This window comes from Polypterus senegalus, chromosome 12 (genome assembly GCF_016835505.1).
Source record: "Polypterus senegalus isolate Bchr_013 chromosome 12, ASM1683550v1, whole genome shotgun sequence".
NCBI classification, from domain to species: Eukaryota; Metazoa; Chordata; class Cladistia; order Polypteriformes; family Polypteridae; genus Polypterus; species Polypterus senegalus.
In genome coordinates, this window is record NC_053165.1 from 35,682,970 (window position 1) to 35,708,060 (window position 25,091).

The 25,091-nt window shown below is 38.1% G+C and overlaps 1 protein-coding gene across 1 annotated transcript in view; it reads right to left on the minus strand.

The window, feature by feature from the left end:
- Positions 1-25,091, minus strand: part of LOC120540226 (forkhead box protein P1-like) — a 526,994-nt gene that overhangs the window by 286,325 nt on the left and 215,578 nt on the right. The window contains exon 7 of the mRNA XM_039770790.1: positions 18,063-18,167. Coding sequence (XP_039626724.1) covers positions 18,063-18,167 — 105 coding nt within the window. The remainder of the gene's footprint in view (positions 1-18,062; positions 18,168-25,091) is intronic.

The window sequence follows — 25,091 nt, forward strand, 5'->3', positions numbered from 1 at the left end:
TTTATTATTTCTACTTTATTTTCAATGGTACTGGTTTTTCTCTTCTTTACTGTATCACCAGCACTTGCATCAGATTTGTGTTTCAGATACATTCTTGAAGGGTGAAGACAAAAGGTTAAGATGAGCTCTTCTGCACAGCACTGTACAGCTATCACAGCAGGAAGGCACCAGTCGTCAACACGTCTTATGTATAGGATGGTGCAGATCTAATTATGCAATTTTCATTACGCTAAAACTTATTCAGTTAATTGCATAGAAAATCACCCGAAAAATCCCAGACCATCGGGAAGTGTGCGAACTGACGACATGAAGAATCGTCTTCGCGCCGAACTGGAATCATCCCTGCATAAATCAAAGTCATCCAGATAATCTGGATCTGCATAATTAGATCAGGACCACCCTGTACTGACAAGACACAACTTCCTACTATGTGCGTAACAGTACAAGCAAGCTTGCTATTGAGAATGAATGGGGGCAGCGAGGGGCGGTTCATCACCAGCCCACCTCACAGTCACCTCCACTACAGTATACTGCCTGCAGCGTACGCAACACCACCACCCCCATTCAACACGCAGCCATCTGAGGCACATTACAATGCTACCCCCCGCCGCCCCATTCACCCTCAATAGCCTCCGTTCAGCCACAAACGGGTCACTGCATGCAGCATAACCAGCCACCCACCTAGAATGAATGGGGCAGCCGTGTGTGGTGGGTGGGCAGTGAAACCGCTTGCCACCAGGAGCCGCCCGAGGGACACTACACTGCGCGAGCAGTGAAATCGCCCCTCTCCAGCCTCTGTCCAGCCACCGCTTGCAGCATCCCCAGACTGAAGATGTTGGAGCTGCAGTTACTGAGGCACATGTGTCGCCACTTGCAGCGTCCCCAGACCGAAGATGACAGAGTGGCAGTTAATGAGGCGCATGCGTCGCAGCTGTGGCCTAGTTTGTATGCCGTAGGTCGGATGTCTGTAACCTGGGGACTACCTGTATTTTATAAATAAAGCACATGCAGGATATGTAATTTGCTTAAGATCAGACAATGTATCACAGGCATTGAATTATTATTGGAAGCTGTTAATGATAATTGTTCTTTTTAAGGGTTGCCTGGATGTTAAAACAAAGTCTTTCTGGCTATAGGTGAAGTTAATGTAAAAAGAAAACAGTAAAAATATATTACTTCTAATGTTTCCAGAACTGCCTGATCAAATCAAGCCATTTTTGTTTATGTGTACACTAGCATTTAATAATTATTTCTTCCTTAAATTGTTATGCTGATTCTAAAAAGTTCGGTTCCAGTCTTCCTTTTTTGTAAAAGTACAATATAATATATCTCTTCTCTCTATTACAAAAAAAATCCTGTGGAATGAATGACTAGTAGACGATACGTCATCTTCACGTTAAGGTCACGCAAAACAAATAAAAGAACTGTGAGACGAAAGAGAATGGGCAAACAAAAAAAAACAGTAGTGTAAAGGGAAGCAGCACACACAGATACAGGTGTCTCAGTGCACATCATTCAATGCACAAAACGTAGATTTACACAATAATGGAACATACACTATGAGAATCTGTGGACCCACAACAGTTAAAGTAACGACAAGTTTAATTTCAAAGAAAACACAATTTGGTCAGGTGTATATTTATGATGACGGAGAAGCGATCACAACATGAGCAGCAGAGACACAAAGTAGGAAAAAGGACAGCGGCTGTAAAAAAATCGAAAGGCAGCGCGACAGCAGCCAAACCCCCCACACACACAACACCACCCCACCCCAGCGTGCTAGCAGCGTTATACATCCTGCAAGAAAGAATTTAACCACGCCCGGTGCTGTAAATAAAGGACAAGTATTGTTTTAACAATGTCATGTAAGACCAGGCAGTGAGCCATCATTTAAAACAACTCCACAGACATCTAACCTATCAGTTGTTGGATTACGTCTGTCAGAAAAGCATCATGTGCTCCAAGCTCTTAAAACAACGACAAGACATGCAGCTTGCCAGCAGCAGGAAGACAGCAGATGATGCAACGGCATATCCTTAGCGTGCGTTCAGCCGCCCTTCCCCTTCTCAATGCGAGCAGCGTTATACGTCTGGCGAGGAAGAGATGTAACCACGCACGAGGCTGAAAATAAAGGACAAGTATTGTTTTTACAAAAGTTTTTAAAGTAAAGGTGAAAATAACGCATATGTAACAATTACCAAGAAAATAACAATCTCTTTAAATTGTATATTGCCTGCCTAAGGTAAAGTCATCCCTGATGGAGCATCGCAGGAATTGTGGGAAAGAGGGGTCCTTTCATCGGATTAGCATTATTTCAGATGTGGAATGGCCAAATGGGAGAGACAGCTTCATGAATGAGGTCTCCAGGACTCTAAACAAATCCAAATCATATTATGTGATATTATCTAATGTGAAATTCTACTCCGTACTCCGTTTTTATACTGTATTGAGGATTTATTCTGTTCTATGTATTGTACTGTATTGTATTGACCCCCTTCTTCTTGACACCTACTGCACGCCCAACCTACCTGGAAAGGGGTCTCTTATTGAACTGTCTTTCCCAAGGTTTCTTAGATTTTTTCCCTACAAGGGATTTTTTTTGGGAGTTTTTACGGGTCTTCTTAGAGGGTCAAGGCTGGGGGGCTGTCAGGAGGCAAGGCCTATTAAAGCCCATTGCTGCACTTCTTTTGTGATTTTGGGCTATACAAAAAATAAATTGTATTATATTGTATATCCGGTAAACCAAACACGGGGGTGGGCGAGCAAAGTGAGCAGGGGTTGGAACCCCCTAGTGGTATAAATAGTAGTGACTTATCATGGACATCACTGAGATAGTGTTAATTTCAATGTATTCACATTAAGCACACTATCATGCTTTATACCAATTACATCGATAAAGTAAAAAAAAGATACAAATGACACCTAACTAACAAAAAACACAGTTCAGAAACAACTTCATAAGACATAAATACGAGGTGTGGCAGAAAATTAATGAGACTGGCAACACTGCAAGCGATCTGGCAACGCTGCGCAGTTGTCCTTGATAGAGCACGTGTATCAGTACCCTCCCATAGCTCAGTGCGAGTTTCAACTCCTTCCGTTAACTGTGTGATTTTTGTGACTGCTATTAGCGAAGTTGTGTTTTTGGTTGTGGGTCACGCAAAATGGAACAGCGGAATTTGGAGCAACGTTGTGCCATTAAATTTTGTGTTAAGCTTGGAGAAGTTGGTGACGTTTGAAAAGTTAAAACAGGCCTATGGGGAACATTCTTTATCCCAAGCTCAAGTTTTTCAGGAGGCCTTCAACTTCGAAAACCAATGAAAACATCGAACGTGTGAACACTCTTGTGAGATCAGACCGTCGTTTAACATTAAGAATGTTGAGTGAACAATTAAATTTAAACAGATTTACCGTTTATCAAATTTTGACTGAACATTTGCACATGTGAAAGGTCTGTGCCAAAATGGTGCTGAAAAACCTCAAATTGAGCAGAAGGACAATCGAAAAAACGCATTCCTGTGGTTCCCCAGCCCCCTTATTCACCTGACCTCAGTCCGTGTGACTTTTTCCTTTTTCCTAAACTGAAAAATGTCCTCAAAGGACGTCATTTTGTGACTTTAAAAAACATCCAAAAGAGTGTAACGGACATGCTGAAGACCATACCGGTTGAAGACTTCCAGCGCTGCTACCAACAGTGGGAACAACGTCTCAATCGATGTGTAGCTGCCCAAGGGAACTACTTTGAAGGGGATAACATTGATGTTTGAGAAAAATAAAAACTTTGGTAAATAAAAAATCAGTCTCATTACTTTTCTGCCACACCTCGTATACTTGTTCAAACTTATAGTATGTAAAAAGACAGACAAAAAACGCCTTGCAGAGTTTGGCAACATTTAAAGTGTTTTCACCAGCAAAAAAACTGTTACACCTATAATAATCAAGACCTTAATAATCAAGGTCATGTAATTATTCAAATAATTTTAGAAACACATTCAGAAATATACAGATAAAGCACTTACAAATTTTATTTTAAAAGGTGATTATGTACTAATAGTTTGCAAGGTAACTAAATGTGCTATAATGAGCAAATGTATTTCCCTAATTAATTTATCCAAATGCTAAAAGGATAGAATAATTTTTTTTTATCAATATTAGTAATATTATTTGTAGGCAGAAATGGATAAATACTTTGCACTGGATACCATGCAGTAATGCTTTTTTTATTACTGAAAGCAAAAAAAATTGTAGTTTTATGCTATGTATAAAATAATGCAGTACTTTGACACCACATTTGTACATTTCAAAGGGCTGTTATCTGTATATTCTTTCTTAAAAATGTAGGTTGTTTTTTTCTGTGTAATGGAAAAACATTAATACTTTGTTAGTGATTTGCATTTTTAACAATGCTGATCAAATAACTTCTTTATACATGCTGCCTTTCTGTGTGAGGCTAAAGTAGTAGAGGGTATCTCAGGACAGGTGTTTGCATATCACAATATAGTTGGTTCCTACCACTAAAGGGCAGGATTAATGTAACAGCAACTAAGAAATAATTCATAAAGGACAAAGCAATTGGAAATGAACCAGTAATGAGTTTGGTTTCCGTTTTGTATTCATGCTAATGAAATGTGAAGCAATTGCCAATAACCACCACTTTCAGTAAAGCAGAAACAGTGATCATAAATTGAAAATGGAAATCAGTTAAGCAATGCTGTAATTTAAATGTATTTAATTGTATTATCTTTAAAGTACAGGACATTAAATATGTAAGAATTTTTCATGGCTTTCCCAAAAGCCCTCTTAATTTGCCACTATATGAGTGAGTATAAAATATTAGCTTGTTAACATAGCTCATAAAGTTGCCTAAAAATCATAATAAGTCCATTAAAAAACAAACAGCTAAAAGTGCTTTTATTTTTGGTAGAAAATAATGTTGCAAAAAGTAATATGAAAAAATAAAAAATAATGGAAAGGCCCTTTAGATGCAACTTTTCAAAATGAGCTTGGAATGCTGCATGTGATTCATACAGCCTCAGAAGTTTTTAGGTATGTGACTGTGCTAGCTTCAAAAACCACAAGATGGAGCAGTGAAAGGCTGAAATGATATGCAACCAGGAAAGGCCCATTTTCAAACCTTGGTCAAGGTTCAATGAAAATCTTTTGTTAAATTGAAGAATTTAAGTTGAACACTGTTTAGACTTTTGTTGGTTTTAAATTGGTATAATTCTGCAATATTATATGCATTTTTCTGGCTTATATTCACATAGAAAATATAAAGTTCATTTCCTTTGGAGGAAATAAAAAACAGCAATAATACATTATTGTTAATTGTGCCTTTCAAACCATTCAAAAACACAATACAAGATAAAACCATAAAATACAAAACTATAAATGATAAAAATAGTATAGTTAAATATGCTATGAAAATGTACACAGCCAAATTCCATTCTATTTTTAAATATTTTATGTTATCAGTCTTTAACTCTGGGACTTACTGTGATAATCTGGCATAACATAGGGGACACAGATGCGGTACAATAAAATAAAACAGTAACAGGACTAGTGCCGAATGCTTTGACTGCATCCCTAAAAGCTAATTTAATTCAAAATACATCCATCTATTAGCCAACCCGCTATATCCTTACTACAGGGTCACGGTGTTCTGCTGGAGCCAATCCCAGCCAACACAGGGCGCAAGGCAGGAAACAAACACTGGGCAGGGTGCCAGCCCACCGCAGGGCACACACACACACACCCACCCACCAAGTACACACTAGGGACAATTTAGAATCGCCAATCCACCTAACCTGCATGTCTTTGGACTGTGGGAGTAAACCGGAGTACCCGGAGGAAACCCACACAGACACGGGGAGAACATGCAAACTCCATGCAGGGAAGACCCGGGAAGCGAACCCGTGTCTCCTAACTGCAAGCCAGCAGCACTACCCACTGCGCCATTGTGCTGCCCATTTAAAATACAGCCATTCCTCAAATGTGCTTAGCATTTTTTTTGTGAATTTCCCCTTGGGATTAATAAAGTATCTATCTATCTATCTATCTATCTATCTATCTATCTATCTATCTATCTATCTATCTATCTATCTATCTATCTATCTATCTATCTATCTGTCTACCTATCTGTCTATCTATCTCATTACAACTTGCACGAATACGCTGCAAATTTTGTCATCTGTTTTTCACCTCCATTTATGGTTTACTTGATTACACTTTCACATTTGCTTCTGGAACATTATAAAAGTTCTCCACAGTCAGTCTCACAGTCTCTCTCTCTCCATCTCTTTGGAAATACTCTGAAATGGCATTAACTGAATGCTTGCCTTCTTTCCACACCTTTATGAAGAAATGGTAAACAAGAATCATGTGTAAAATTTTAACACTAATAAAATTCTACCTCAAACTTTTAATCAACATCTTTCCTAAGAAAAATAAGGACTTATTACAATGTGCATCATACAGACCAATCTCACATCTTAATAATATTAAAACACTCTCCAAAGTTCTACCTAGTAGGATTGAGAAAGTGCTTCCTGTAGTAATATCACATACAGTGGTGTGAAAAACTATTTGCCCCCTTCCTGATTTCTTATTCTTTTGCATGTTTGTCACACAAAATGTTTCTGATCATCAAACACATTTAACCATTAGTCAAATATAACACAAGTAAACACAAAATGCAGTTTTTAAATGATGTTTTTTTTTATTTAGGGAGAAAAAAAATCCAAACCTACATGGCCCTGTGTGAAAAAGTAATTGCCCCCTTGTTCAAAAATAACCTAACTGTGGTGTATCACACCTGAGTTCAATTTCCATAGCCACCCCCAGGCCTGATTACTGCCACACCTGTTTCAATCAAGATATCACTTAAATAGGAGCTGCCTGACACAGAGAAGTAGACCAAAAGCACCTCAAAAGCTAGACATCATGCCAAGATCCAAAGAAATTCAGGAACAAATGAGAACAGAAGTAATTGAGATCTCTCAGTCTGGTAAAGGTTATAAAGCCATTTCTAAAGCTTTGGGACTCCAGCGAACCACAGTGAGAGCCATTATCCACAAATGGCAAAAACATGGAACAGTGGCCGGCTGACCAAAATAAACCCCAAGAGCGCAGAGACGACTCATCCAAGAGGTCACAAAAGACCCCAGGACAACGTCTAAAGAACTGCAGGCCTCACTTGTCTCAATTAAGGTCAGTGTTCACGACTCCACCATAAGAAAGAGACTGGGCAAAAACGGCCTGCATGGCAGATTTCCAAGACGCAAACCACTGTTAAGCAAAAAGAACATTAGGGCTCGTCTCAATTTTGCTAAGAAACATCTCAATGATTGCCAAGACTTTTTGGAAAATACCTTGTGGACTGATGAGACAAAAGTTGAACTTTTTGGAAGGCACATGTCCCGTTACATCTGGCGTAAAAAGAACACAGTATTTCAGAAAAAGAACATCATACCAACAGTAAAATATGGTGGTGGTAGTGTGATGGTCTGGGGTTGCTTTGCTGCTTCAGGACCTGGAAGGCTTGCTGTGATAGATGGAACCATGAATTCTACTGTCTACCAAAAAATCCTGAAGGGGAATGTCCGACCATCTGTTCGTCAACTCAAGCTGAAGCGATCTTGGGTGCTGCAACAGGACAATGACCCAAAACACACCAGCAAATCCACCTCTGAATGTCTGAAGAAAAACAAAATGAAGACTTTGGAGTGGCACACCACTGCATAGAAGAGGGCGCTCGCCAAAACCGTCTGATAGAACATCTGCAGCATCTTATTGCAGGTGTTGAAAGATCCAGCCTTCTAAGGAAGTATAGTCGGCTCTGTCCTCTCTTGCACAGAGCATCAGTATTGGCAGTCCAGTCCAATTTATCATCTAGCTACACTCCCAGATATTTATAGGTCTGCACCCTCTGCACACAGTCACCTCTGATGATCACGGGGTCCATGAAGGGTCTGGGCCTCATAAAATCCACCACCAGCTCCTTGGTTTTGCTGGTGTTCAGTTGTAGGTGGTTTGAGTCACACCATTTAACAGTCCTTTATTAGGTTCCTATACTCCTCTTCCTGCCCACTCCTGATGCAGCCCACGATAGCAGTGTCATCAGCAAACTTTTGCACGTGGCAGGTGCAAAGTTGTATTGTAAGTCCGATGTATATAGGCTGAACAGAACCGGAGAAATTACAGTCCCCTGCGGTGCTCCTGTGTTGCTGACCACAATGTCAGACCTGCAGTTCCCAAGATGCACATACTGAGGTCTGTCTGTAAGATAATCCACGATCCATGCCACCAGGTATGAGTCTACTCCCATCTCTGTCAGCTTGTCCCTAAGGAGCAGAGGTTGGATGGTGTTAAAAGCGCTAGAGAAGTCTAGAAACATAATTCTTACAGCACCACTGCCTCGGTCCAAGTGGGAGAGGGATCAGTGTAGCATATAGATGATGGCATCCTCCACTCTCACCTTCTCCTGGTATGCGAACTGCAGATGGTTGAGGGTGTGGCGGACCTGTGGCCTCAGGTGGTGAAGCAGCAGCCACTCCATGGTGTTCATAACATGTGACGTCAGAGCGGAAGGCCGGAAGTCATTCAGCTCACTAGGATGTGATATCTTTGGGACTGGGGTGATGCGAGATGTTTTCCAAAGCCTCGGGATTCTCACCTGTTCCAGGCTAAGGTTGAAGATGTGCTGTAGAGGACTCCCCAGCTCCAGCGTACAGGCCTGCAGCAGTCGTGGCGATATTCCATCTGGACCCACTGCTTTGCTGGCACGAAGTCTCCTCAGCTCTTTGCTTATCTGGGCTGCTCTGAATTGTGGGTGGGGATGTCTCTCCTATGCTGGTATCAGCAAAAGGATTGCTGGAGGGTGCAGTACTCCAAGGTGAGAGTGGGTTAGGGTGGTCAAACCTGTTAAAAAAGTTGTTCATCTGGTTTGCTCTCTCCATGTCTCTCTCGATGGTGGCACCCCGCTTCGAGCTGCAGTCAGTGATGATCTTTATCTCATCTTATACTTCCTTCATGCTGTTATTCTGCAACTTCTGCTCCAGCTTTCTCCTGTACTGCTCCTTTGCCACCCTGAGCTGGACTCGGAGTTCCTTCTGGATGGGCTTGAGCTTATGCTGATCACTGCCTTTAAAAGCCCTTTTCTTCTGGTTCAAAAGGCCCTTGATGTCACTTGTAATCCATGGCTTGTTGTTAGCATAGCAGTGTACTGCTCTTACTGGAACTACAATGTCCATACAGAAGTTGATGGAGTCAGTAGTGGAGTCAACAACCCTCTCAATGTTCTCACTATATGATCCCTGCAGGATATCCCAGTCCATAGTTCCAAAGCAGTCTCTCAGAGCCTGCTCTGCCTCAGGGGACCACTTCCTGAATGAGTTTGTGGTTGTAGGTAGCTCCCTCACTCTTGGTTTGTAGTCAGGTTGAAGCAGAACCAGGTTATGATCTGCTTTCCCAAGCGCAGGCAGCAGGGTGGTGCTGTATGCGTCTTTAATGTTTGCTTACACTAGGTCAATAGGCCTATTTCCCTGGGTGTTACAATCCACATACTGGGAGAAGGCAGGTAATGTTTTGTCCAGCGTCACATGGTTAAAGTCTCCAGTGATTAACACAAGTGCCTCGGGGTGCTGCGTTTGTAATTTAGCAACAATTGAATGGATGATGTCACCCGCAATCTCCACGTCCGCCTGAGGAGAGATGTAAACAATAACAATGACGTGTCCACACTCTCTGGGCAAGTAATAGGGATGCAGACTTAATACCAACAGTTCGATGTCCCTGCAGCAAGTGGAGATTTTGACGTTTACATGTCCAGAGTTGCACAACCTTGTATTCACATAGAGAGTGAGTCCTCCTTCTTTCCGCTTCCCGCAGGTATTTGCGTTTCTGTCCGCTGTGGTGTAAGGCCGGCCGTTTATCCCGGCCAATACCCCCAAGCCGCCAGGTGGAGCCCTCCCTGCAGTATGGAGGTTCCCCGAAGACCAGCAGGGCATCATGGACATTGCAGTTTTTATACGCATCCCTGCTGGATGCCGTGGGAGCCACTAGGAGACGCCACAGGGAGGAACAACGGGTATTTTCCCTACGCCCTGGAAGCACACATGGACAAGGGGAATGACGTGCTTCCGGGGTAAAAAAAAGAACATTTTTGCCTGACACGGAAGTGATTGAGAGTCACATGGACTGGGATTGGGAACACTTCCGGGTCAGGGAATATAAAAGGACTATGGGAGCTCCCAGACAGCGAGCTGAGCTGGGTGGAAGGGTGGCAACGCGTCTGGGAGTGGAGGATTGTATTATTGTTAGTGATTTGTGATTTATATGAGTATTGTGGGGAAGACGGTGCTTTGTGCACTGTGGCGATTAAATAAAGTCAAGTATTGGACTTTTACCTGGTGTTTGGAGTCATGGACAAGGGTTCAAGGGAGCGATAGCGCCCCCTATCTGTCACACTGCTCTAACTTTGCTAAACCCGGGTACCTCCACGTTAGCACCTGGGATGTTAGTTGTTAGCCATGCTTCACAAAAACACAACAAACTGCATTCTCTGTAGGTCCTGACATTTTTCACCAGCACAGCCAGTTCATCAATCTTATTTGGTAGTGAGTTCACATTTCCCAGGATCACAGAAGGCACCGAAGGCTTTTATCACCACTTTCTCGCTAGCCTCTTAGCTTTTAGCTTAGCGCCGGCTCTACTGCCACAATACGACCTTCTTACCTCATCGGGTAAATAGGGAACTACACCGGCACGGGCCTTTGTTCTCAGAGCTTGAAGTTGACTACCTGAATAGACAAGTCTTGAAATGTAAAAATCCTTGTCCAAGTAGTAAAAAGCAGTAAAAAAGTGTCCAGGGAATGAGTCCACATAAAAGAAAGTGGTAGGAGTGATCAGTGAAATAGAGAAAAAGGTAGAAAGATAAAGTCATACACGGAGCTGCTGGAAAGGCTGCCACTCGCGAAGGAGCCTGAGTCATATCACAAGGTCAAACCAGATTTATTAAAGGCAGACTCTTAGCTTCCAATCTGCAATGCCTATATTCACCCACAAAGTCTAACACTCCTGAGATATTATTATCGTTGGATGCAGAAAAAGCATTTTATATGGTTGAATAGGACTAACTTTTCACTAAATTGAACAATTTTGGGTTTGGTCCAAACATATTTGCAAAGATTAAACTACTATATACCACTCCAAAAGCTTCACTTTGTATTAACAACATTACTTCAGACTATTTCAAACTAGAATGTGGTACTAGACAAGGATGCACCCTGTCTCCACTGTTTTTTGCAATCGTAGTTGAGCCATTGGCAATTCACTTTTGAAATGCTTCTGAGATAAAGGGGATTATCACAGAAGGACTTGAACAGAAAATATCACTATATGCTGATTATATGGTACTATATATATCAGATCCACAAAATACTGTGCCTGCAGTCCTGACAGTACTAGTAGAATTTCAAAAGATTTCTGGACTCAAAATTAATTTGAATAAAAGTGTGCTCTTTCCAGTGAACTCTCTAGCACACAATATTAGATTGGTCACCTTCCCTTTTATCATCGCAGATCAGTTTAAATATATAGGGGTAAACATCACAAGTAAACATAAAGCTCTTTCTTAACAAACTTTTGCTGTTTGCATGGAAAAACATAAGCAAGAGTGGCATAGATTGTTTATCCTCAATCACACTTTAGCTGGAAGAATTAACACTGTCAAGATGAATATCCTTCCTACGCTTCTTTTTCTATTTCAACTCATCCTCATATATATTAACAAATCATTTTTTAAGAAGTTAGAATCAGTAATAACCTAATTTATTTGGAATTGAAAACAGCCACCTAAGGCAGAAGGTGACATACCTCTACCTAACTTTCAATTTTATTACTGGGTGGCAAATATACAGGCTATAAAAACCTGGACATTGACACATATAGATGAACACACACAGAGCCTTGGTCCACAATAGAGAGCAAAATCCTGCAGTACTTTATATTCCTTGCTTTGTGCCCCAGTAAACACAAGTTATCGTCAATGTACTAGCAACCCAATTGTGTTCCATTCATTCAGAATATGGAACCAATGTAAGAAGTATTTCAAGATTGAGAACTTTTATCTGTGTCACCTCTGCACAATATCTATCTTTTTCCACTCACTCAAATGTATGCAGTTTTTAATGTTTTGAAAACATAAGGGATTAAATAACTTAGAGATTTGCACACAGATAACGTCTTTGCATACTACAAACAATTACACTTCAAATGTAACTGTCCATTAACACAATTTTTCCACTACTTTCAAATTAGAAACTTCTATAAACAAAATCTACCCAATTTTCCTCACCTCCCACCTACTTATATTCAGGAAGAAATATTGATCAGTCCTGTGAACTTATACAGCATTTCTGTACTATATAAAAACATTTTAAAGTCCTTTCCTTTCAAAGATCCCAGAGTATAGTAGGAAAAGAATCTGTTACTCAACATTTCAGAAAAGGAGTGGAAGGTAGCCATGCACAGAATTCATTAATAGCTCCATATATACAAAACATATAATTGTTCAACTTAACATCTTTTATCACACACATCTGTCTATTTTAAAATTGTCCAAAATGATTCCAAGGCAAGGTCCAACCTGCGACTGTTGCAATCAAGCTCCAGACTCATTGGGCCATATGTTTTCGGCATGTACCAAATTAAATCATTCTGCACCAAAAATCATTAACACTAGAATTACCAAAACCTACGAAAAAAACTTGTAACCCTGGCCCACCTTAAATCCGTTCACAACTCTTCATCAGCATCTTTTGTGTTGTAAATGTGTCGATAAGCACAAGCAGCAAGCAGCCTGCTATCCCATCCCCACACCAAGGCAGAAAGGGCAGAATGTTCTCTCAGCTCAAGTCTGTTTACCTGCACGTCAGTTGCCGGGAGTTGTATAGAGTAAATAATATATTGTTATTTGGAATACATGCATTTCATGTGTGTTTCATGTCTACAACAATCTATGTAAACACATCATTAAAACAGTAATGTTTTTCATGTTTTAGTAATAATTGACAAAATGTAGACATGAACTGTATAATGTGTGAAGCCTGAAGTCCAAATATCAATTAAACACTTTCACAAAATGTGCAAGTATAACAAAACAAGTACTCTTTTATTCGAGAATATAACTTTAGAAAAAGAACTCACGTCAAGGTGCAACTTTGACCTGCCTTTAATACGACTGCTTTGGTGGTGCAGCTGTAAGAATAGCAAGTATTATCCCACTATATAAAAGGGATGATCAGGCAGATCCAAGTGACTCTAGGCCAGTGAGCTTAACATGCATCAGGGGTAAATTAATGTAAGCAATATTATTGACAAAAATGGGAGTTTTACTGAACAGTCAGCATGGGGTCAGATGAGGGAGGTCATGTTCTACTAACATGCCGGAATTCTATGAGGAAGCAGCAAAAGGATTCTATCAGTTCTGTGCATATACTATTATTTATCTTGTTTTTCAGAAAGCATTTGATAAAGTGCCATATGAAAGGTTGGGTATCAAATAAATTAAAAAAACGGGACAGTTCAGGGTGTAGTGTGTAGATGGGTGCACAACTTTCTAAAACACATTAAGCGTCGGATGATTGTGGGAGGAACCTTATCAGAATCGGGTGAAGTGTTGTGTCTCACAGAGGTTAATGCTAGGTTCGCTACTATTGTTATTTTTAATATATATAAATGATTTCCAAAGGAATGTAAATAACAAGCTGGTTAAGTTTGTAGGTGATACCAAGCTAGGAAGATTGGCAGGTAACTTGGAATCTGTTGAATTATTGCAGAGGGATGTGGACAGCATACGGGCATGAGATGTGTGGCAGACGAAATTAAATGGAAGTAACTGTAATGTTTTACACAAAGGAAGTAAAAATGTGAGATTTTAAATACTGTAAAAGAAACCCAGAGAAATGTAAAATATGCTTTAAGCCTGGAGTAGAATTTCTTTTGTATTATAAATTTTTCTCTTTATATTTGTAAAAATTGTTTTGATTTGAATTTTTACTTAAAGACACTTTAACTGTAGAATTATCTGCATATGAGTCAATGAGTCACACTCATTACTTGAACCCCATTAAAAAGCATAAGCTGCAAAAGTTTTCAAAACTAGACAAATTGAATTAAAACTACACAATGAAAGATCTGAAAATTGAAAGTACTCCGTATGAGAACGATTTAGGAGTCATAGTGGATTTGTCACTATCAACTTCCAGGCAGTGTTCCGAAGCCATTAAGAAGGGCAGCAGAATGTTAGTTGTATAGCACAATGTGTAGAGTACAACTCCGAGGAGGTGATGCTCAAGCTTTATAATGCTTTATAAAATAAGGCTTCATCTGGAGTACCATGTGCAATTTTGGTTTCCAGGCTAGAAAAAGCCTAAGAAGCTTTTCCCAGCACTAGGAAACGTCCAGAGAAGCATGACTAGAATGATTCCAGGACTACAGGAGATGAGTTATGAGGAAAGATCAAAACAGCTGAGCCTCTTTTTAGGTTTAGCAAAAGAAGATTAAGAAGTGACAAGACTAAAGTGCTCACAATTATGATTAGTACAGTGTATTGAGACTGAGAACCTGGGGACACTGTTGGAAACTTGTTATTGGGAATAAGCATTAGGAGTTTTTTTCACACAGACAGCAGCAGGCACATGGAAAAAGTTATGAAGTAGTGTGGTAGACAGTAGGACTTTAGGACCTTCACAACTTAACCTGATGTTATTTTGGAGGATTTAAGTTGATATGACTGTAGAGTTTTGTTGGTCTGAATGGTCTGTTCTCATCTAAATCTGATGTTCTAAAATGCTCTAGTGAGGGGAATTAACTTATCTCTGTGTCATTGGGTGCAAGATGGACACGAGAAAGGAGACAGGACTAGTAAGGACAAGATGTTAAGAGGTTTGATGCAAAACAGCAGCTAAAATATTTCAGAAAGTCGATGGGGAGATTTGATCACTTATGTCAGCACTGTCTTAGAAACATGTGCGCTTTAGGTGCTACATTTCAGGACACACCTAGAAACCAACCTGTTGTAAAATACCACATATAGTTATACCAGCAAGTCTGCAGGTTTTATTGTTAAGTGGCATTAATCAAATCATAGATAGTGGAAAACAATATTTTACATGTTTTAACACAAAAGCTAGTGTAAGCCATTTCAGAGATGCTAATTCTTTGAATGAAATTATTATCCATTAGCAATGTATTCAAAACCTAATTCTGCAGTCTTGTTACTGTGTTAGATTGTTTAATTTTAATTTTGCAGCACCTATGTCTCCTGTACTTATGCACTATAAAGATTATTATTATTGATTGCATTGTAGCCTATCATTTTCTCCACCATTGTTTATAGAAAGTTGGCATCCATGGAAAAGATTTTTTAAGCAAAAGTTAAAAACGTTTTTCTATAATTTAGTGAAGGTTTTGAAAACTGACAAATCACCAAAGCAAAATGCAATCAGTTTAAAAGTATTAATTGTTAATAATAACCACATTATGCTAACTAATATTAGAAACATTGTTAAAATTCACTTTCATTAGGCTTTAGGTTTTATTGAGTGTGATATTGTTAATTTTTATTGTTCATTTTAAGGCCAAAAATCAATTTAGTGCTCATGCTGTTTACTGCTTCATGTTTAAAATGCTTATTTATTTATTATTTTGTTAAAAAATACTTATATATTAAGAGTTATCTTGTGCTGGGCTTGAATCCTAACTTCCAGAGCAAAAAATAAACATTCAAGACAATATGCTATTTATCCACTATAGCACTAAATGTCTTATTAAAACGTAGCAAATGAATGAGTCAAATTCATGGTGATATTTGGAAAGAAAATAGATTACAGTAATACAGAAGTGCCACGCTGATATACAGTATGCTGGCACTAAGTGCGAATAGATTCATATGTGACTTTGGCAGGCTTGCTTTTGTTATGAGCTCTTTTACAATGCTCCTAACATTACAGTGCTTTTGGGAATTACATTAAGTGCTTGAATTCACCCTTCCCTAAAAGGTCAATGTAACAAAATCCATCCATCCATTAATTATACAACCCGCTATATCCCAACACAGGGCCACAGGGGTCTGCCTGAGCCAATCCCAGCCAACACAGGGCACATGGCAGGAAAAAAAACCCGGCAGGGTACCAGCCCACCGCAAATGTAACAAAATAATGCTTAATAAAAGTACATGCTCTTTTAAACAGGTTTAGCATACACCTGCTTTCTACAATTTCATGTATAAATGCTTAGGGATTGAGAACACTTTTGTGAGCTCACAGTGTAAACTCATAGCTATAGTTAAATAAAGGTCCTTTGTTGAACTTTTGAAATGTTTGCTTAAAATGTTCCAAACATTTCTTGTAGGAAACTAAAGTAAACAACCTGTTTTCAGAATAAAAACACTTGTAAAAATAGAATGGCAGTTAGTTTTGCAAGAATATTCAAGATATTTACAGTTTGTTTCACTATTTTATTAAGAAATATTTTAAAATAATATGTAAAAATGTTTTCATTTTAGTAAATTCCAACCAAAGATAAAAATAATTAAAATAAATCCACATTTATAAGTTTTAAATATGCTAAATTCAATAGACGTTTTAATTTGTTCCACTTGTAAATGGTGTATTCTTTTTTAAGCTAAAATTTTATTATTATGATACATTTCTGTATCTTAAATTGCAATGCACTTTAACATGAATGTACTGTATCCAAGGCACAAATCTGGGGAAGGTTAAAGAAAAACCTCTGCTGCTTTGAAGGTCCCAATGAGCACAGTGGCCTCCATCATCCATAAGTGGAAGAAGTTTGAAACCACCAGGACTCTGCCTAGAGCAGGCCGGCCATCTAAACTGAGCGATCGGGGAAGAAGAGCCTTAGTCAGGGAGGTGACGAGAACCCGATGGTCACTCTGTTAGAGCTCCAGAGGTCCTCTGTGGAGAGAGGAGAACCTTCCAGAAGGATAACCATCTCTGCAGCAATCCACCAATCAGGCCTGTATGGTAAGTGGCCAGACGGAAGCCACTCCTTAGTAAAAGGCACATGGCAGCCCACCTGGAGTTTGCCAAAAGGCACCTGAAGGACTCTCTGACCATGAGAAACAAAATTTTCTGGTCTGAGACAAAGATTGAACTCTTTGGTGTGAATGCCAGACGTCACGTTTGGAGGAAACCAGGATCACCAGGCCAATACCATCCCTACAGTGAAGCATGGTGATGGCAGCATCATGCTGTGGGGATGTTTTTCAGTGGCAGGAACTGGGAGACTAATCAGGATAAAGGGAAAGATGACTGTGGCCATGTACAGAGACATCCTAGATGAAAACCTGCTCCAAAGCGTTCTTGACTTCAGACTGGGGCGACGTTTCATCTTTCAGCAGGACAACGACCCTAAGCACACAGCCAAGATATCAAAGGAGTGGCTTCAGGACATCTCTGTGAATGTCCTTGAGTAGCCCAGCCAGAGCCCAGACTTGAATCCAATTGAACATCTCTTCCCATTCAACCCGATGGAGCTTGAGAGGTGCTGCAAAGAGGAATGGGCGAAACTGGCCAAGGATAGGTGTGCCAAGCTTGTGGCATTATATTCAAAAAGACCTGTAATTGCTGCCAAAGGTGCATCGACAAAGTATTGAGCAAAGGCTGTGAATACTTATGTACATGTGATTTCTTAGTTTTTTATTTTTAATAAATTTGCAAAAACCTCAAGTAAACTTTTTTCATGTTGCCATTATGGGGTGTTGTGTGTAGAATTCTGAGGAAAAAAAAGTGAATTTAATCAATTTTGGAATAAGGCTGTAACATAACAAAATGTGGAAAAAGAGATGTGCTGTGAATACTTTCCTGATGCACTGTATATCTTCAAGAGTAGCAATACCAATTTGAATAAAGTAGAATAAAATCAAATTTGTAGTAAGTCAAATGTCAGTTCAAAGAAATCAGCAGCCCAAAATATGATTGTGAATAACATAAAAACACCTGGGGTGCAATTTAAATTGTAACTTGCTTATTACTTACTTGATGAAGGATTGAAAGTCTTCAAATACAGCTTCACAGCCTGGCCACTTGCACACACCATGACAGTAAAGAGGATGACTCTGCTGGTAATCTTCATTGTAGGTACTGCATGTGGAACAGAATGCACATATGCTTAATTATGGACAGATTATGCACAGTTGTAGACAGTATACCTATTTAAAAATATTATACAACATAAACTGTCAGAAATATGGTTACACATCAGCATTTTTAAATACAAAAGTCTTTTTACAAATGGATACAAAACATCACGATAGCAGGTAACTCTATATAAGAATATTTTCATATAATAGTTATTTTTTCCCACCCATTAATTTTCTAACTTGGTTTATTCAGTTTCAGGCTGCAGAGAGCTGGTGCCTATTTCATAATGTGGGAACAAACCTGTTTGGAATGGTAGACCTCTCAGTGTTATAGCCAATCATTTTGTATTGTGAAGTAAACCATAGCTTGACCAACAATTACTAGTAAGGTAAAAGTTTAACCAGTCCTGTGCATTTCAATCAATATATAATGACTTATTTGATCTAATCTTTTTAGCTCGCCAAACCAGACTGATGAACTAAATAGCCTTCTCTTGTTTGCCAGACATCTTATATTTTCATTAGACACTTTTGGTTTTAATAGCAATGTTCTCTCCAATGCAATGACTGAAAACCATATTTTTAAATTAACCTAATGAGAACAAAATAATGATAAAAGGCAACAGAATAACATCATTTGGAATTCCTTTTAAAGTTTTCTGCATGGATTGCAAAAATATATTCCTGATATTTTTTTAGTAATATTTTTTATTAACTTAATTATTATTTGCATTCTTTAAAGACAAAAATCAACTAAATGAATACCTAATAGTTTATCTGTGTAACTGTTTCTGTAAAGCTTAATTGTATCCTACTAGTGAATATTATGTATTTCTTTTTTTTTTGTGGTGCAAGAGAAATGTCACTGCAGAAAAAAATATCAATATTAAGTACCATTTTATTACCTTTGCTTGTAATGGAAAGCATGCTTTTCAAAAATTTATGCAGATATTAAATGCATCCTTCACACTAGAGTGACTACTGCAGTGCCTCTGTGCTCGGGACATAATGCCATATGGACTGAAACACTAAACAATCTGTAAGACTCTTGGCTACAAGTGCCTAGGGGACTGGCCTAAATTGATGCCACCTGTGCTGTAGAGCCACCAATACACAATTCTTTATTAAATAATGCCTTCTTTATTAATATAGTACATGCTGTGCATTTTGATAGTAATATATATTTTCTTGTGTAAAGGAACAATTACACATTTATAACATACAGAATTATTCTGATTATCATATTTCACTCCAAATTTCTTTGCATAATTTATAAAAAAAAAAGATTTATGTAAAATAACTTTTACTTCCTAGCAAGACGAAAAGTTTACATATCAAGCTACTTAAAACTGCTAAATTAAAAATTCTTCAACATACAGAAACAACAACAGTTTATTTCTTGTATAGCCCAAAATCATACAAGGAATGCTGCAATGGGCTTTAACAGGCCCTGTTTTCTGACAGACCCCCAGCCTTGACTCCCTATGAGGACAAGAAAAAATTCCCAAAAAAAAAATGGGGTAAATACAGTATACAAAACAGAACACAAGTAATCCACTTCACAGAGCTAAATGGCTAATCCATCACAACCCTCAGGTATGCAATACAATAGATTTGTTCAAATACATCAAAAAAGCTAAACTGTAAATAAAAATCAATAATATTGTTCCATCTGCTACTAATAGAACAATGGCCAAATTGTAGAAAAGGAGTCATAAAAGCCAGACACAGTCAGAGTCCTAAAGACTTCAGCCAACTAGTTACCAACCCTCTGCTGGACCAGCTAATCTGAAGAAATTACCCTTCTACCCCATGATTCCAGTGCTCCTATATCTGATATAACTTTCTATTGGCAGGCAAACAACTTGGCAGTAAAGCAGTGGCATGAACTGCCATAAGAGAATACAGAGAAGAGAAACAGAATAGGTGAATGTTAGTAAAACTTTATAAATATCATATTACTTATATTTTAGTACTAATGACTAACAACAGAGATGCAACATTCACATCTAATCAGCAGCTCTACTTAGGGTATGCTCAATAGTTAGCCTTCAGCCTGGATTTAAAAGCTGAGATTGAAGGGGTACCTCTTATGGTAGCAGGCAGACCATTCCACAGCTTCAAGGCCCTTTAACTAAAAGTTTGACCTCCCACTGTTATTTTATTAATCCTATGAATTATAAGCAGAGTAGCATCTTGAGATCTTAATATGTGCTTTGGTTTGTAAGTAATGATAAGTTCAGATAAGTAAGCAGGACCCTGGCCATTTCTGGTTTTATAAGTTAAAAGGAGGATTTTGAAATCTGCCCTAAACATACCCAAGAGCCAATGTAAGAACTTGAGAATTGGAGTTATGTGTTTGTATTTTCTTTAGTTATGTGTTTGTATGTTCTTGTTCTTGTAATAATTCTTGCATCAGCATTTTGAATTAACTGAAAGCTGTACAGAGTACAATTTGAGCAGCCAGCAAACACCACATTGCAGTAGTCAATCCTACTAGAATTAAATGCATGAATTAATTTCTCAGTATCCTGAATATTAAAAAAAAAAGCTTTAATTTTCCAACATTTGTAAGATGGAAAAAGCTTGATAGTTTTGTAATGTGCACTTTAAATTACATGATAGTGTCAAAGATAACACCTAGATGGCGGGCTGATTCAGAAAATTAATGGTGATTCCAACTAAGTTAACTAATGACAAAATATTGTTATGATGAGCATCATTCCCTCCAATAATTAACATTTATTTTTAATCTGTGTTCAAAGACAAGTGGTTCTCATTCATTGATTCCTTTAACTCACTAACACATCTAATTAATTGGTTATTTGGTCTAGAAGAAAGGTGTCATCTGCATACAAGTGAAAAATTGATTTGATAAATAATAACTAAACCAGGCAAGGACATTGCCTGTAAGCCCAATGTGTGTTTCCAACTTGTACAGCATCACAGTATTTTGATGTGCCAAGTTGGCAGAATACAATTGTACAAATTATAAATTAAAATCTTGTTGTATAAGTGCAAGGAAGCATGTTTTTGGATTTTGAAAACTTTAGCTTTAGCTTGGTTTAATTATTTACTGAAAATTTCAGTTTTTTTATGATAAATACAATTAATAAATTCTGATTTATCATGTGCAAAGGAAATAGGTGACATTCCTTTAAACTACTGTATAAGTTACAATGTGACAAAAAATGATACATGGGATGGAAAATTTGCATATATAAATATATGCCAGTGATCACTTGCAACACCTTCGCTCAAACAGCACAATAACACTATAACCTTTACTTCTGGTTATGTGACCACTGATGAGGGCAAAGCAACAAGGATGTTGAACACCACACTGTCAGGTTGTGTAGCAGAGGCATTTGATGTGGTTATCTGCAGTGTTGGGTAAGTTACTTTCAAAATTCTAACATAATTAATATTGCATATTTCTTTAAAAAGTAATAAAATGTATAAAAAGTATGCTTTTATTAAGCAGTGTAATATATTACATATTATGTTATTTCTATTACTTCACAATTAAATTAATAAAAGGCATATATTTTTGGTTGTTCGTCTTAAATGAGCACTGCTAAATTCTGTGCCAATTTGAGGATTATTGTTGTTGCTGCTTCTGGATTGTTATAGTTGCTGTAACCTCAAAAGGCAAAACATATTTTTTACTACAGTATTGCAATGCAAATCTACTGAATGGGTATTCCTAATGTGCATTCTTACATATACAGGTTGAGCCAAAATTATGTTAACACTAATGGTACTATATATATATATATATATAATTATATACAATTATTGTGGACAACTTAAGTGCCACATATGGTTCATTTGTTAACAAGATGGTGAATAGGTTGAGACATTCCTGTAAATCAAGTTGCACATATGAAGTATACTTTGTAAATGAATTGTTTCCTCTATTCAAATGTTAATGTAATTTTGACTCACCCTGTGTATCTGGTGTCACATTTATTTTCTGTTACATGTATTATACTACTGTCAATAAAAAATGAAACATTCAAATAAGAATCTTGTGCTGTGTAAAGATGGAACAAACTTGAGTTTAATTTTAACAGCCAAATCTTATAATACTGTATAAGTTTGAAAGGATTTCATATTTTAAGTGGTTTAATTTTTTCACATTTTTTAGATTTATTACTGTTATAAAGTAGAGTTAAATATCTTGAAAAATTCCAACAATTGAACAATTTGAAACATGTCCTCTTTTACAATTAACTGGAAGAATATATCTTCAATCATTGCCATCTCCATGCTTACAGATGTGGTAATGTTTACAGTTTGATAATTGTTCTATTGCATGGTTATTATATGGTCTGTTTGTCAAAACCAAAAAAAACAAACTGAAATCAGTTGAGTATAAGCAAAGTACATAAGATAAAGCAGATAATTTTATTTTTAATGAATGTCTAGCTATCACAAGATTTTAAAAAGATCAGGGGCCTCATGTATAACGCCATGCGTAGAACTTGCACTATAACATGGCGTAAGCACAAAAGCCGAAATGTGCTTACGCACAGAAAAATCCAGATGCCGGAATCTGTGCGTACTCCAACTTCCACGTTCTTCCGCTACATAAATCCCGATCAGCGTGAAAACTAACGCTCGTGCACACGCTTTATGTAACGCCCCAACTCCTCCCAGAATTATGCCTCTCTGAATATGCAAATGAATATAAATCGCCCTTAAGCTCAGCCTTCTGTGAAAAGACAATGGGAAAAGCACGGGGGAAAATATAAGAATTTCAGCGAATACCAAGTGGAGGCAAAGGAAAACATAGTATTTGTTCAAATAAACCATGGTATAATCAACAAAAGGAAGTTGATCGAGTGACATAGCGTGTTGGAGAAACTTGAAAGCTCACGTTCACAAAATCGCACAGTGCCGGAAATAAAAAAGAAGTCACATATCAAAGTCGCCTTGAAAAGGCAAGTTGTAGCCCACTGTCAGAGTATCATATGAAAACTTATTAGGGTACAGAGAAAAAAAGGCACACAGTGGGGAAAAAGCACGAAATGTCAACTTCAATCTCGACATTTCCACTTTAATCACGTAGTTTATTTTGTCATTAAAGTAGAACATCATAAACTTCATCTTAAAATCGTTTAATTAATCAGTTTCTCAAATCACATCGTAATTAAACTATCACGTTAAATGCTTTGTTTTGTATTTGATCTTCTATGTGCTCTATGTGTGTGAATCACTACTTGCTTCTTAAACCAGCTCTCTTCCTCCAACTGGACACAGAATCCATTACATTCGTGATATTACAGCTCTCTGAATAACTAAAATACTGAGATGTATACGTGATATCATTTTTATGATGACAGGCGTTAAAGCACATTATTAAACATGAGTTTCACGGCGCAGTGATTATGTGCGACCTTCGATGAAATAATTTATTGCAGCAGTACTCAGGGGCGACTCTAGGCTTGTGGTGGCACTGGGCAGAGGAAGAATCGGTGGCTCCTTCACCCGCCAATGTCAGTAAGGTAGCTTATGCACGGTGGATGGCCACATCCGTTGCAGACACTGCATAGTCAGTTCATACAGGCTCTGTCCTGGGGCCTCTTCTTTTTATTATTTACCTTCTTCCCCTTGGCAATATTTTTCGCAAATATAACATTAATTTTCACTGTTATGCTGATGACACCCAGCTCTACCTTGCTAGTAAACCCACCTCCTCTTTTCCACCACCCTCGCTTATTGACTGCATTTCTGAAATTAAACAGTGATAAAACTGAGGTTCTCCTCATTGGTTCAAAATCATCATTATCCAAAACCAATAATTTTTCTTTTATTATTGATAACTCTGTTGTTTTCCCATCATCTCAGGTCAAGAGTCTGGGTGTCATCCTTGACAGTACTCTATCTTTCCAATGTCACATTAATAACATTACCCGGTCTGCTTACTTCCACTTACGTAATATTAATCGCATTCGACCCTCCCTCACTCATACCACTGCCATTCTTGTTCATAATCTTGTCACTTCTCGGCTGGACTACTGCAATTCACTCCTCTTTGGTCTCCCTAATAAATCTCTTCATAAGCTTCAGTTAGTACAGAATTCTGCACCGATCAAGTTTCGTATTGATTTTAAGATTCTGCTACTAACATTTAAGGCCACCCATAACCTCGCACCTCCATATCTGTCTGACCTTCTACATGATGCCATTCCCTCCCGTAACCTTAGATCCTCTTCCTCCACCCATCTGACCGTTCCTCTCACCCGTCTAACCACCATGGGGAGCAGAGCTTTCAGCCGTTCTGCTCCCAAGCACTGGAACTCATTACCTGCAGATCTCTGAAATATCAAATCATATTCATCTTTCAAATGTAAACTTAAAACACATTTGTTTTAAATGGCTTTTTCTTCTTCCTCCTGATTATAGTGGTTTTGTTTGGTTTTAATTTTTAGATTTTCTGATGTTTTAAGTTGTTTATAATTGTGTCTTTTATTTATTTATTTACAAAATATTTATTTATTGTTTGTTCAGTGTCCTTGAGTTCTCTGAAAGGTGCCTTGTATAAATAAAATGTATTATTATTATTATTATAGTCGCCTCGTGCTCATGACTCAAGCATTTACCTTTTGACAAAATTTGTCGCTGCGTTTTTAGCTGTGTTGTTATTTTCTCTTTTTGTTTTATATTCACTATATATTGGCGTAGCCACCACTGCAGTCCTTGCTTTTCTTTCCCCAAAATACCCAATCACCACACAATCAGCTCTGTAATAGAAAGGAAAGGCTTTGAAATGTTTTTCCGTGGCTGAGGTAGCATTTGCTTGATGCTGTATACCGATAATTTTCTTTCCGATCAGCTGCTGCTGTGATTCACACTCAGATACAGTGATATAAATACTCCGAGTAGTGTAGTGAGAGTAATATGGAAAAAGATGATAGGC